General features: G+C 54.2%; 1 protein-coding gene across 5 annotated transcripts; it reads right to left on the bottom strand.

Annotated features, from left to right (window-relative positions):
• Positions 1-1,186: 1,186 nt before the first annotated feature.
• Positions 1,187-11,754, bottom strand: ASGR2 (asialoglycoprotein receptor 2). Of its 5 annotated transcripts, none has more exons than XM_027568549.1 (9): positions 11,595-11,754; positions 11,126-11,334; positions 6,838-6,957; positions 6,536-6,631; positions 5,891-5,962; positions 5,668-5,754; positions 5,447-5,592; positions 2,268-2,374; positions 1,187-2,037 (listed from the first exon to the last, which is right to left on the bottom strand). In XM_027568549.1, the coding sequence occupies exons 2-9, from the start codon at positions 11,247-11,249 to the stop codon at positions 1,881-1,883; spliced, it is 909 nt and encodes a 302-aa protein (XP_027424350.1). In that variant the 5' UTR covers positions 11,250-11,334; positions 11,595-11,754; the 3' UTR covers positions 1,187-1,880. The 5 variants fall into 5 exon arrangements, with proteins under 5 accessions (XP_027424350.1, XP_027424351.1, XP_027424354.1 ...); XM_027568550.2 differs by having other exon boundaries at positions 11,126-11,337; positions 11,595-11,752; XM_027568553.2 differs by having other exon boundaries at positions 11,126-11,268; positions 11,595-11,748.
• Positions 11,755-14,142: the final 2,388 nt, after the last annotated feature.

Raw genomic sequence — 14,142 nt, forward strand, 5'->3', positions numbered from 1 at the left:
ACCCTCTTCCCTCTCGTGCTCTCTATCTCTCATTCTCTCTCTCTCAAATAAATAAATAAAATTAAAAAAAAAAAAAGAAATTCTGATGTCAACGCTGGGAGACACAACCAAATCACCAAAAGCGAGTTTCTCTGAGCAGCAGGGGCGGCTGCCTCAGGCCCCACAAGACTTCAAACTGCACAAATGATCAGTCTGACCACTTTTTGAAGGAGACGTCCTAGAGAACTTTGCAAGTGAACGCTAGGGAGTCTCAGCACGGTGCGAGGCTAGAAGCAGCAACCGCTTGAAATAGGACATGTGAAAACAGGCAAAAATAGCAGCTCGCTGTCCACCCGGGGCACGTCTGAGTCACGTGTGGCACATCCATACGTTGGAACTCTCTACGGCTGCAAAGTTTGCTGACGTAAACTGGTCTGGGAACAGCAGAGGTTGGATGAATACCCACAGACCCGGGGAAGTAGGAGGAGCATGCAACCTAGTGATATGTTCTGTTGCATCCACGCAGGAACGCAGGAAACGTCCTGATGGGACACGTGGAATGGGTGATTGTATGGGTCAGCTGGATCAGACCACAGGGCACCTCGGGAGTTGGTCAGACACGATTCTGAGTGCGTCCGGGGGCGTGTTTGGGGATGAGATGAGCTGGTAGAGCAGACTGGGCTGGCCGGCTCCGTTGGCTAAAGCCCTGATGGGAACAAGAAGGCTGACCCTCCCGGGAGTAAGACAGAGTCCTTCCCGCCTGGCCCCTCGACCCTGGGACACAGGCTTTCTTCCTGGCTTGGGCTGCGATGGAAACATCCGCCCTCCCTGGGTCTTGAGCTTGCTGCCTTCACATGGAGCCACACCATCGGCTCTCCTGGGTCTCAGGCTTTGGACTCAGACTGGAACTGGCATCACTGGCTCTCCGGGGTCTCCAGCTCACCCGTGCACCTGCAGAACCTGGGACTTGCCGCCCTCCATAACCGCCTGAGCCCATTCCTTGTAATAAATCTCTTTAATAAGTCACACATACACAGACAGACACATCCTGCTGGTTCTTTGGAGAGCCCTAATCCAATGGCTACAAAATAGTTAACTCTGGGAGAGGCGGGAGGCGTGAGGAGCATCCCTGTGTGTGTGTGAAGAGAAGCATTTTTTCCTGATAGTATATATTACTTTTGCAGTAAAAATAAAACAACAACTCTAATTGCTTCAAGAACCTCTTAGTATTGGCTCCAGAATGATTTTGGAAGGTGACATGTAGCCCCCGAGGAAGTGGCTGGTGACACCCTGTGCTAGAGAAAGGTCTAGGTCTCTTAGGGGTCCAGAAGAGGTGGCCCCACTGCAGATAGGGGACAGCGTCTTACTGACCCCCATTCCCTTAGCGAGCATCTTCTGCTGCCCCCGTCAGCCAGACCACAGCTCCTGGGGTTGGGAGGAGCCCTGTTGTTCCCCGAAACCTCTTCTGTGGGAGATCCCCCAGATTGGGGGGAGCTGCTTCCCCACACAGCCCCTCCGGCCCCCACCTGCTGCCTCGAGCTGAGCATCTCTGCTCCAAATCCCCCTCCCCTCCCTGGCCCATGTCCCTTGGGATGGGGTCTCAAGGAGCAGCTGTCTAGGACTAAATCTGTCTCTTCCAGACACCCCTCTGTTCTTTGCTCCCCACATCTCCCAGTTCCAAATGACCAGTCCATGCAACTTCAAGTACTTGCATCTTCTTTCCCTACCCCATGGACCAGGCTGAAAATTATAATCATGACAGTGACTTGCGGAAGGAGGCGGGACCTCAGTGTCTCCGGGGGTCTGTGATGCTCACAGCACCCCCTCCATCCTGTCTCGATCCCTCCCCTCTATTTTTCCTTTCTTCAAAATCCCCCCTGCAGAGAGCTGGGGGCGGGCTCCTAAGCTGTGATGTTCAGCCTCATCTCGCACACCCAGCGTTGCACCTGCTTGCAGAAATTGTCGTTCCAGCGTCCGTTCGCCTGGACTACCACGCAGTCTTCACCTCCACCCACCTCGTGCCCCTGCCAGTCATCTGGCTGAGTGGCCGCCCAGTTCCTAGGAAAGTAAGATGGAGCTCAAGCTCTGACCCCCCAGCCCTGCAACCCTCACCACCCCCCTCAGAAAAGCACAGCCGAGGAGGAGGGGTTCAGGGAGGGGATGCAGCAGCCCGGGAGGGAGAGGGTTGGGGAGTTTGGTCCCCGGGGGAAGGGTGGGAATATAATGGGGCGAAAGACCAGGGGGCTTGCCCCAGACCACACCAACAGGGCAGAGGGGAGGCCACTTACTTGTAGCTCTGCTGATAGTCTGTGCCATCCACCCATTTCCAGGTGCCCTCGCTGTCAGTGAGACCTATCCAGGCATTGAAGGGGTTTGTGTGTTGGACAATGAACTTCTGGAAAACAGATGGGAAGGAAGGTTCTAGTGCCTTGAACCTCTGTGCAGGCAGCTGCAGCTGCTTCCGTCTTGTCCAGCTGCCTCTGTCCCCAGGCTGAAGCGTCCGCTCCCAACACAGCTATTCTTGCTTTTTCTTCTGGAACTGGAGTTATCGCTGAGTGGACCTTTGCAGGGCGAAACCTCGTGCTAAGTGCTTTCCAAAGGTTATCTTATTTGATCTTTCGAGAGCTCTCTATATTGGGCGCCCTGGTGATTCACACTTCACAGGTAAGATTAAGGAACTCGAGGTAGTTGGTGGAACCCAGGAATTCCCGTGCCGGGGTTTGTGACCACTCCCCCCGACCCGGCACCCCACCTCATTCCCAGCTCACAGCTACCACCCCGACTCTCATCTTCTGGTGTCTTCTGCCCATGAGCTCGAACTCTGGGAATCCTGACTCTGGCCCCTGCTGCCCCCGCGGACCCCAACACCCACTAAGGATCTCGGTTTCACTCGCCTCTGGGCCTTCCAAGCTTGGACCCACTGCCCAGAGCCCCGTTATGACTTGGCTACATGGGGTCCACAGTCTGCGGGAAATGTGTGAGGGCAGGGGTGGGGAGGAGGTGGCCTCTGAGACAGCTCCCGAGGACTCATGCACACCCCCGAGGACAACAGACCCCCACATGGCTTCCTCTTACAGAAGAGACTGTAGCCCCATGTTTTGGGAGGGTAGCAGTGGGAGAATATAGAGGAAATGGGGATATAGCTTGACTAACACGCACGCCTAGCCCTTCCCTTTGACAGCATGTGGAGGGTCTACAACCCCGTTTGGAGGGAAATTTCCTAATTCCATTCGCTTCCTAGAGACCCCATAACGATTGCAGACCACCTCACTTGAGCACAGGTATGAGAGCAGCCTTGAATTAATTCTAGAATCCTGCCAACAGGACAGCATTCTGTGCATGAGGAGGCTGGGGGCCCTGCCCCACAAATTCAGAGGCATCAACAGAGCTGGAGGGAAAGTGCTAGAGACCGATATTCTGTTTGCTGCCACCTGCTGTCCCCACCCCCTCTTCCCACTGCCACCGGAAGCTGAATGACCAAATGGAATACAAATCGCCGATATCCAGCCCTCTGGGTTGAAGACTGAGGGGAGGAATCAATAGTGCCAGATGAATTCATCTCCCCTGTTCCTGTGTAAGTAACAGGCAAGAAAGAATTGCACCCATTCAAAAAAAATGGCGGTGGGGGACGGGGATGATCATGGAACTTATGCAAAATTAAAGAGGGGACGAATGATATAAAATACCAAAGAAGACATCCAAGAAGAAAGAGAACACAATGGTAAGTGAAGGGAAGACACCCAAGAGAAAGATTTGAGCCATGCAAAAAAGCCCGGGAACTTAGCAGAAAGCCAAGTCTGGGGCATGAACGATGGGCTTGAGGACAGGACCGCCGCGCAGAGGGAAGGGGAGAGACAGAGGCATGAGACGGGGGCTGTGGGCGGCAGACAACAGAGGGACGTTTGGATGACCCACTCCAGAAAAAGAAAGAGAACGCACAAGGAAAAAAAGTTGCTAAGAGACTAGCTCTTCATTGCTCTCCGCACAAAAAAGTGAGAAATCTGTGACGGCCTAAGGGTGTTAGCTGATGCTACTGGAGTCATTATATTGCAACATGTGCATGTATCAAACCAACACATTGTACCCCTCAAACTTACACCATGTTATATGTCAATTATATCTCAATTTAAAAAAAAAAAAAGAACAAGGTGGGCGCCTGGCTGGCTCAGTAGATAGAGCATGCAACTCCTGATCTCGGGGTTGTGAGTTCCAGCCCCATACTGGGCATGGAGCCTACTTACAAACAAACCAAAAAGAGGAGGCATGTGAAGAATGTAAGTAGACTGGTTTCCTCATCTTTCATATGGAAAGTTATATGAACTCTTTGACTTTTTTGAAGCTGATAAATTTCAGTCCATCATTTAAAATGATCAAAGTAATCACTAGTATAACCAAAAAGAAGCTACATCTAGTTCAGAATACCGTAGGGGAGAAGACAAAAGAAGAATATCGACAGAAAAAAAAAAAAAAAACAGGCTTGAGGTTAAACATGTCTGTTAAAAACAAATGTAAATGAGATACACATCTATTAAAAGAGAAAACTCTTACTCAGTTTTTAAAAATTGGAAACAACACGTATTCGCAATCTGTAGGAGAAATTCCTTTATATATTTGTATATTTATAATGTATATGTTTATATGTATTTACCTATTTACTTAGTATTTGATATATATAAATACATATATTCTATATATATTTGATAAACGTATTCTGGCAACATGTACTGTTGAAAACACTGGGTAAGGAGGTCAGTGAATCTGAATTCTGGCTCCATCCTGCATCACTGGCAAGTTACTTCACACACACACACGCACACACACACACACACACACACGCACACACCCCGTTTCCTTAGTCCCCTCATCTCCCCCTCCCTCGAAGGGAATAAGGGTGCCTGCCCGTGGGGTCATGAGGATTACAGGTGAATATATGAAAGTGTTTAGCACCGAGCAAAGACTCAGTGACTGTTACCAGTCACATCCTTCTTTTTGAAAAAATGTCCCCACCTATCCTAATGGCTTGGCTGTCCCCTGCGAACTCTGGTATTCCGGGTTGTGGCCTGTGGTGGCAGTGGGCAGGGGAGACCAGGAACTCTTTGGAGGGACCCAGTAACCCATGGCAGCTGTGTCCCTGGGAATCCGACCCACTCTGTCCCTTTCGCCCAGTGACCACACACCCACGTGCAGCAAGAAGGCACTGAGCGACGGCACTGTGCTCTCCACCCAAGCCTGTGGCCCTTCAGCTCATTCCGTCTGGAATTCTGTCTCCCCACCTGCCGCTCATCACCTGCTCACCTGGCTCCTGGCTCCAATAATGTCCCACCTCTTAAAATCAGTGACTGCTTCACCATGAACTTCCCAGGGCTCTCCCAGACCTCCGCCTCTGGACTCTTCCTTTGGTTAAAAACTAGTAATAAAGCAGCCTGACCCAGCTTCCCAGCTGCACCCCGGGAAGGTGCAGTCTCACCTGCTCCTCTCTGGAGTTGATGACCACCAGGTGGGCGCTCTCCAGCTGGCAGTACCCGTCCGCCTCCTCCCAGGTCTTCCCGGAGCGGGAGAACCAGTAGCAGCTGCCCTCGTACTCCAGCCAGTTAGGGGGGCAGCACTGTGTACCTGCGGCGGCAGGGCGAGGTGAGGGCCCGGCTGCGGGCGCAGGCGCACTGGGCGGGAGGCTCCCTCTGTCCCTACCGTTGCTCTGGAAGAAGGCCATCTGACAAGTCAGGATGCGCAGGTCCATGGGGAAGTGCTTCAGATGCAGGAGCAAGGCAGCGTGATCTAGGGCATGGCATGGGGGGCGGGATGTGGGCAGTGCGGGTGCCCACCTGCCGGGACCCCCCACGGCGCGCCAGCCTCGGGGCTGAGGACACGCAACACGCACACACTCAAGCGGGGTGGGGGGGGCGTCTCTGACCTGCTTTCAGATCCCTCTGCTGTTTCTCCAGCTTGGCTTCCAGAGAGGTCAGCTGGTGACTGGCACTGCTCCCTGAGAAGGAGGAAGGCTCAACCATTCTCCCTCCCTTCTGCCTCCTTGACGGCCCTCCATCCGCGCCCACCCAAGCCTCACTGACTCCACCCGGTCCCCACAGTGGCTTGCTAAGGCACACACCTGCGCCCGCCGCTCTCCTGCTTCACCCCCCTCAGCAGGTCCCCATGTTCTCAGAACAGGGCCTCACTTCATTAGCACGAGGTGCCTGCCAGCGGGACCGGCCCCTACCCGCCTCTCTGTCCAGCCCTCACCACTTCACCCCTGCCACACTGCAAAGGGTCACACGGGAATGGACGGCAGTCTTCCTCACCTCCTGGCTTTGCAGATTCTGTTCCCTCTACCTGGCACGAACCCCCATCGTCTTCACCTGCCTGTTCATCCTTCAGGCTCCCTCGGCCCAGGGATCAGCGTCCCTGGACGCCTTGCCCAGCTTCTCTGGCTGGGTGTCCTACCCCCAGCACCCCAAACACGCCCCTCCTGCAGACAGGGCACCGGGCGCCCAGCACAGAGCGCGGCAAACCCAGCGCGCGGATAAGCCGCAGCCCCTGCCGCACGGAAGCGCCCACGCACCATGCGAGCCAAGAGTGCGGATCTCCAACAGGACGCCGTTGGAGAAGTGGCTGAAGTTTTCCTTTAGGATCCGCAGTTCCTCTTGCAGCTGTGCTCCTTGCCAGGAGACAGAGTGGGGACAGAGTGGGGAGGGCTGCGTCTGGCCCACAGCCCCAGCCTGTCCGCGTCCCCCCCCCCCCCCCGCCCCATCACCGCCCCACAGCTGTCCCAGCGCTGCTCCTTACTGCCCCTCGCTGCGCTCCCCAAGCTCTCGTGGCCCCCGGCTCGGCGCCCCCCTCCCCACTGGTCCCTGCCACCCTCACTTTGGGACCCAATCACGCAGATGGCCGCCAGCAGCAGGACGTTGAAGCCCAGGACAAGCAGACTGAGGCGCAAGGTGGAGCAGAAGCGCTGCAGCCGAAGGGGCGGCTGCGTGGGGGTCCCTGCGGGAGAAGAAGGGGTGTCAGAAGGAGGGACCTGGGCAGGTGGGACCCAGAGAGTGGACATGTGGGAGCCCCCGGGGGGGAACAGAAGTCTCAGGAGGCACATGCCTGGGTGGGTGGGAGGGAAGTAGACGGGGAGCTGGTTGTGCAGGAAGTCACTGGGCTTTGACCCCAGGGGCCAGGCATTGCACACACGTGCATTTGCACACTCGCTGCCCCATGAACACAGGCAGACATGCACACACACCAACACAGGTGCACACAATACAAAGCACAGGGCCCACGATAGTTCACATCATCTGTGTGCAAAGCCCCGCTTTCCGACCAGGAGGACCCGGGTCCAGGCCCTGTGTTCTTCTCACGGTCCATGCCCAGGCCCCTCAGACAAGTCCCAAACTGCAACAACAGACCCCTCATTCCTTACTTGCGGGTCATTCCACTGCAGACGGCTCCCTGGGGTCTGCCCTCCCAGCCCCCATCCTTCTCCTCTGGCATTTCCCTCTACCCTGGGGCCCCCAGAACCCCTTGTTCCACCACCAACTCTCCCTTCTAGCTTCAGCAGAACCTCACAGAAACCTCTCCCTGCCCTTGGCCAGACTGAACCCCGACCCTCCCATGTGTGCACACTCCTCTCATTTCACTGTCCCGCTCAGAGCTGTGCACACACTCACTGAGGCACACGTTCACATGTCTCCTCACACGTGTACACACAGACACACATGATCTCACACACTCACAAACACAGCCCCTGCTTTTGCACCATCCACTTGCAAACAAGATGCTTCCTCTTTGGCTCAGAGCCCACCTTCCTGTCTGCTCACTGCCACGACACCAGGCACCTCTGCCTCCTGGGGTGGTCAGGCAGGGACGAGAGTCTTCCTCCCAAGTTCACCTCCTGCCGCCATCCTGAAGTGGACACTCCCTGTGAGTGACCACCCAGAGCTCTTGAAATCCTCACACCAATGACTGTCACCTTCCCCCCCTTCAGACACACTCAGGACCCCATGTTGACTCAGAGAGGCCATGTCTCTGACCTCCACTGCCTGCTCCCCCTCTCTGAGCACAGCCTCCCCTCCCCACACCCTTCCTCTCACACCCCCCCATCCCCTGGGCATCTCTCCATCCAGAAGCCCTCCCTGACCATGGTCTTCCCCACCCAGCCAGGACCCTGTGGCTGAGTCCAACTGTTCTCTCCAACCCTGTCCACTGCCCCTGTCCTGCTTCCCAACCTGACCTATGATCCAGAAACCCCAGTTCTGGGCTAGCTCGGCGATCTGTGCCCACACCTCCACTCTGAAGTCGGACCACCTGTGGCTGAGTCCAGCTGCGTCACCAGCTAGCTCTGAGTCACTTGACCGCTTGATGGCTCAAATTTTCTCATGTCCACTTCTAGTATCTAAAATAGCCAGACTCACAGACATCAAGAGTAGCAGGGTGGTTGCCAGGGTCTGGGGAAACAATAGTTGCTGTTCAATGGGTGTAAAGTTTTGGTTATGCAAGACGAGTAAGTTCCAGACATCTGCGGTACATCCTTACACCTGCACTGACGTGTGCTATGGCGCAGAACTCATACTGAGTATTCTTATCACAATTTTTAAAAATGGGGGTAAGAAGAGCAACGACCTAATTGGACTGTTCTGAGAACAAAATGAGGTAAAACATAAAAAGCACTGCCCAGGCAAGTTTGAAGGTAAAAGGGTCTGCCAGACATGGAAAGATGGGGGCTAGATTCCCCCTCCCCGCCAGAAACAACTGAGACAAAAAAAAACAGACAACTATGAGAAGCCACCCTTTTCAAGACACCTGAACCTCAGGCAACAAAGGGCAAGGATCCCTGAGAGACAGGAACAAGATGAGCCCAGTGGTTCCCCAGCTGCTGCTAGGGGAAAGTTTCAGCTGGGTGGCAGGGAGGGAAATCCAAGCAGAGCCCAGAAGACTCCCCGAGGTGTTGGGGATGACCAAGGTGGCAGAGGTCACAGAACAAGGTATCAGAGAGGAGAGAGCTGCCCACAGGATCCCGGAGGTCTGCAGAGGCATCCCCCAAGCAACCTGCTGAGCGCTGATCAACATGTGCATGTCAGGAAAACTACCCCAGGCCAGGACAAAACCAACCTGAAAGGGCTGGAGAACAGTTCCTCGCACTCATACAGGTCCAGGAATGGTGCTTCGGGGGTGCTCCAGACCTGCCTAACCATCATAAAAGCAGGGGTGCCTGGCTGGCTCAGTCGGAAGGGCATGCAACTCTTGATCTCAGGGTGATGAGTTCAAGCCCCAAGGTGGGTGTAGAGATTACTAAAAAAGTTAAATAAACTTAAAAAAAAAACGGATTTTCTAACAAAAAAAAAATCATAAAAGCAAAACCCAAAAGGATCAAATTGACTCCACATTGCTTAACCACACCCCAGAACAAAGCTCAAGAATATTTAGAGGAATACAAATATATCCAGCACACGACATGGTAAAATTCACAATGTCTAGCCCACAATCGAAGATTACCAGGCATACAGAGAGACAGGAAAACACAACTCGTAATGAGGAGGTTAATAAATGTATCAAAACTGGGGCGCCTGGGTGGCTAAGTCATTAAGTGTCTGCCTTCGGCTCGGGTCATGATCCCAGGGTCCTGGGATCAAGCCCCGCATCAGGCTCCCTGCTCAGTGGGAAGCCTGCTTCTCCCTCTCCCACTCCCCCTGTTTGTGTTGCCTCTCTCACTGTCTCTCTCTCTCTGTCAAATAAATAAATAAAATCTTTAAAAATAATAATAATAAATGTATCAAAACTGACCCAGAATGGACACAGGGGTTAGAATTAGCAGACACAGGACATTACAACATATATTGTAACTGTCTTCTGTTCAAAAACATAAGTACAAGTCAAGGAAGATACTTGAAAGTCCCAGGTTGAACTCCTAGGCATGAAACTACAATGTTTGAAATGAAAAATACACTGGGTAGAATTAGTGGAAGATGAGCCGTCAATAAAGATTAGTGAACTTGGAGACACAGCAATAATAACTATATAAAAAGAAACACTGAAAGAGAAAAGAATTAAAAAAAAAAAACCAACAGGGAGAGCATCAGTGAACTGTGGGGCCATGAATACATGCATAATTACAGTCCTTGAAGGAGAAAGGAGCGGGGGGCGGGGGGTGGGGGCAGAAAAGGGGGTTTTGAGGAAACAGTGGTTGAAACATTGCCAAACTGGCGGAAAACTGTAGGCTTCTAGAGTGCTGGGAAGAGCGGAAGCCTGTCCTGGAAAAGCAGGTGCTGTCCATCAGGTCTTTTGGGGTGAGCTCCCTCCTCTGTGAAATCCAAAACCTCTCGACTCTGTCCAAGCCTCCTGCTTAAACTGAATCCTCTTGCCCTCGGAGGATCCGACAATATCCGAAATCATCCCTAGTGTTCGCTACATACCAGGCATCACCTGGGCACTGAGGACGCACAGGGTGTGATTCATGTCGCCCCGACCAACCGGGAAGGGAGAAGCCGTGGGTGGGGACGCCTGTCCCTCCTGCTGCCCTTGCCCTGATAGGCTCCCACCCTCCCGCTGTCTTGCCAGCCTCGGGAATGAGGGCCCCCCTCCCAGCCCAGGCTAACAAATCCCCTCCCTGAGCTCCTGTCTCCATGGAGCCTCACTCCATCACCAGACCCCCTCCCCGCCTGCTGGCTCCTGCCCTTCAGCTCAGATCTCTCTCGCCTGAAAACAGTTCCCGGGCACTTGAGTCTTCCTTCAGGAGTTGCTAGAGAAAGATCTAGGCAGGGCCCTTAGGGGCGTGGGGGTCTCCCGGGATCTCTCTGTGCCCATCCGCCATCCCCCAAACCTCCCACATACACACCCTCCTGCTGCATATGCTTTCCCTGCACACACAGACATGCACACACGGCCCACACGCGCATGCGCACCCTGCTCAGGTTGGGAGGAAGGGGGACAAAGTCATCTCCAGCTTCGAGTTATTCCCTCGCCCTCAGGGCAGACACCCTTCCCTGGGGTCCCCGGGGGGAGGGGCGGGTAGAGAGCAAGGTGAGGTCAGGGGGCAAGCAGAGGAGACGGGCATCCTATACCCAGAGAAGCCCTGTCCCTGGTCTCGGGTGAATGTGACCTCAGCGAGACAGAGAGCCACCAGCAGCTAGACGGAGGGGGAGTGAAGCCCCAGAAACCAGACACTCACCTACGCAGAGCCTGTCTCCTCTCCTGGGGTTGTGCCCACGAGGGCCCGGGCCCTCACCTCCACCCGGCTGGTGCTCATTGTCCTCGGAGTCCAGCTGCTGGATGTCTTGAAAGTCCTTGGCCATGCCGGGTACAGGGCTGGAGCTGGGTTGGGCTGAGGCTCCCCTTAGGGCTGGGGCTGAGCTCGGGGTTCAGGCTTGTGCTAAGATGCTACTTTGGGCAGAGGCCGAAGATGGGGTTGGACGTAGGTTGGGTTGGGTCTAAGGTTGGAGGTGAGTGTGGGGCGGAAATACAGCTGGGTCCTGTCCCTTCTCAGGAGATTGCTCGGGCCTTGGCGTGGCCAGGAGCCCTCCCTCCACACTCTCATGGACCAAACCAGCCCCCGTCCATCTGGCCCCCACTGTCCCTGAACAAGGGTCTCCTCAATACCGAATACCCCCAGTCCCACCTGCTTCCCCCACCTCGGTTACCTGTGAAAGGTATGGAGGGCTGACTCCCTGGTGGCTCGGGCGGCCCAGGCCCCAGGGCAAGGAGGGGCTACAGCGAGAAGTGGAGCAGGTGTAACCAGGAGGGGCTGGTCCAGGCGAGGCCCCTGAGCCCCTGTGTCCCAGGGTCCAAGTGGTTCTAACCTGGCATCTCCTGCCCCCGGGACTTTGGACAGTAAATAAAAGCAGAAACAGGGTTGGAACTCAGGCAAAGCGTGGGGGGGGGGGGGCAGGGGGACACAACTGTCTCCGTTCTTCCCAGAGAAAGGAGTCTCCTGGCCTCTCCCCCTTCACCTCCCCATGCCGGCCACCTCACTCCTCACCACACAGTTTGGAGGGGTCCAGGCCAAGAGGGGCTGGGGCGCAGTTCACCGGGTCCCCTCTGCCCCTCCCCCCTTTCCCTCCCTGCCCCCGGATTTCCCAGAATTGCTGGTGTCTCCAAATATCCCCGGCAGGGATCAGAGGGGCCGGTTCTCTGCTCTTGCCCAACGTGCGCGGGCTCAGCAGCCAGGCTCCCCGGCTCTGGGCTGGGGGGCGTCGCTGTCCAGGGAATAAGGCCCCTCGAGGACCAGGGGCACAAGGGGGCGGAGGCAGGAGGCAGCCCTCCCTGGGCAGAGGGATCCGACCTCACCAAGCCCCTTGCATGGCCCTGGCAACGCAAACCTTCTGACCCCTGTCAAACGGGCCGCCGGCCAAGGGCAGAGTTTCTCCTCTTCCACTAAAAGCCTTCATGCTGAAAAGGGAAGGAGAGGCCTGAGTGTTCAGGCAGCAACTTTCTGACACACACAATATCCCTCCGTGAGGGACACACGCACACACACATTTGTGTGTTTTACTTTCTTCTGAATCCCTGGCGCCTGGCACATAGTAAGTGCTCAACTAGTACTTACTGAATGAATGAGTAAGTGAAGGAATGGATTCTCGCATTATTGACATGAAAGTTTCGTCGAACAATGTAACCTTGCTCCTTGCGTCTTAGTTCGTGACCAACTGAAGCGAGTTTCCCAATCCACTAGTGGGCTGCTACTCAAAGTCCGGAAAACACCGCTGCGAGACACGAGTCTTGGGGGGGATGTGGTTTTAGTTCCAAGATTTGGGTAAGAGCTTATCAAGTGGATTACCTACTGCAGGCCAAGGTTGACTGACTGCCATCTGGGGATGGGGCGGGGCGGGGGGAGGGGTTCTCGCTGGCAACGCACCTCAACGAAACTGATTCCAAGTTTTGGGGCTCAACCCCCAAACCCCCTCCTGGGGAGAGAGTGCAGGGAACACGAGAGACATGCTCTGCCTCCTTCTCTTTCTCCCTGTTTGAAAGTCAGCATCTTAATTTGCCAAAAGTTGATGTACACTTTCTGAAGGTTTCATATGGTCTTGTCACTTTTTTGTTGGGTTTTTCTGATTTGGGTTATGGAATCCTGTTTTATTTGGTTGATTTTGGTTTGGGATTTTTATTTTTATTTTATTTTTTTGTACCTCAAGCACAGAAAATTAGCTTAGTTGTAGTCCTGAGTTCGTGATACACCATCTTCCCCAGTCTCCCCTCCTACTTTCCCCCCTCCATCCGGTTCCCCCAAACCAAGTCTACTCTCCACAGGCAGCCAAAATGGCGTGCTTGCTGTATGTGACGGTCTCCAAAGATGGTGGCCATCAGCTTCTTTCTTTGCTGTACATGCAAGTCACACCATCCATCCAGAGCTAGAGTCTGTTTCCCTCCCCTTGAATCTGAGCAAACTTCGCAACTTGCCATGGCCAGTAGAAAGTGCTAGAAGGGACATTCTGCCAGTTCTGGGCTCAGCCTTCAGAGACCTGGAAGGTTCAGTTTTCAGGCTTGGACACAAACAACCACGCTTTAAGGAAGTCCAGCTATCCTGCTAGAGAGAGAGAGAGGCCTGGGCTGGGCTGGGGGTGGGGAAGTAAGACACAATATGGAGATTGAGAGACAGAGAGAGGCTACACAGAGGAGTGCTGAGGCCCGAGGACGTGTGAACAAAGCCTTCTGGGAGCTCCCAGCCCAGCCCAGCCAACAGCTGAATGCCCCCAAGCGTGTAACCCTAGCCAATACAACATGGGCCACCTGGCCTCTCCCTGCCCAAATTTCTGGCCCCAGAGAATCTTAAGAAATAATGAGTAGTCCTCTGTTTTAAGCCACTGAATTTGGGGTTGGTATGTTATGGATCCATAGGTAATGCAAAGAGTAGCTATGCCTCAATAGGAATCTTTATAAAATATGCGGTGGGTTTTGTGTGCCCTCTCTGCTATATACAGAAATGGAACTTTCATAAATCTTTTGTTCCTGACCTTCTTCACCCAACAACAAATGTTTAAGATCTGTCCATGTTGCTATTTCTACATCTGGCTTGTTGCTATGAGCCCGTGCACGGTATTCACTGGTGTGGATCAATCATGGTTTATTTACCCAGTCCTCCAGTCATGAACCCTAAGATGTCGCCAATCCCCAACTACCACGATTAACACCGCGGTCAGTGTTCTCATCATATTCCCATGAGGACGTACGCGAGAAGTTCTCCTGGAA

This window comes from Zalophus californianus, chromosome 16 (assembly GCF_009762305.2).
Source record: "Zalophus californianus isolate mZalCal1 chromosome 16, mZalCal1.pri.v2, whole genome shotgun sequence".
Lineage (NCBI taxonomy): Eukaryota > Metazoa > Chordata > Mammalia > Carnivora > Otariidae > Zalophus > Zalophus californianus.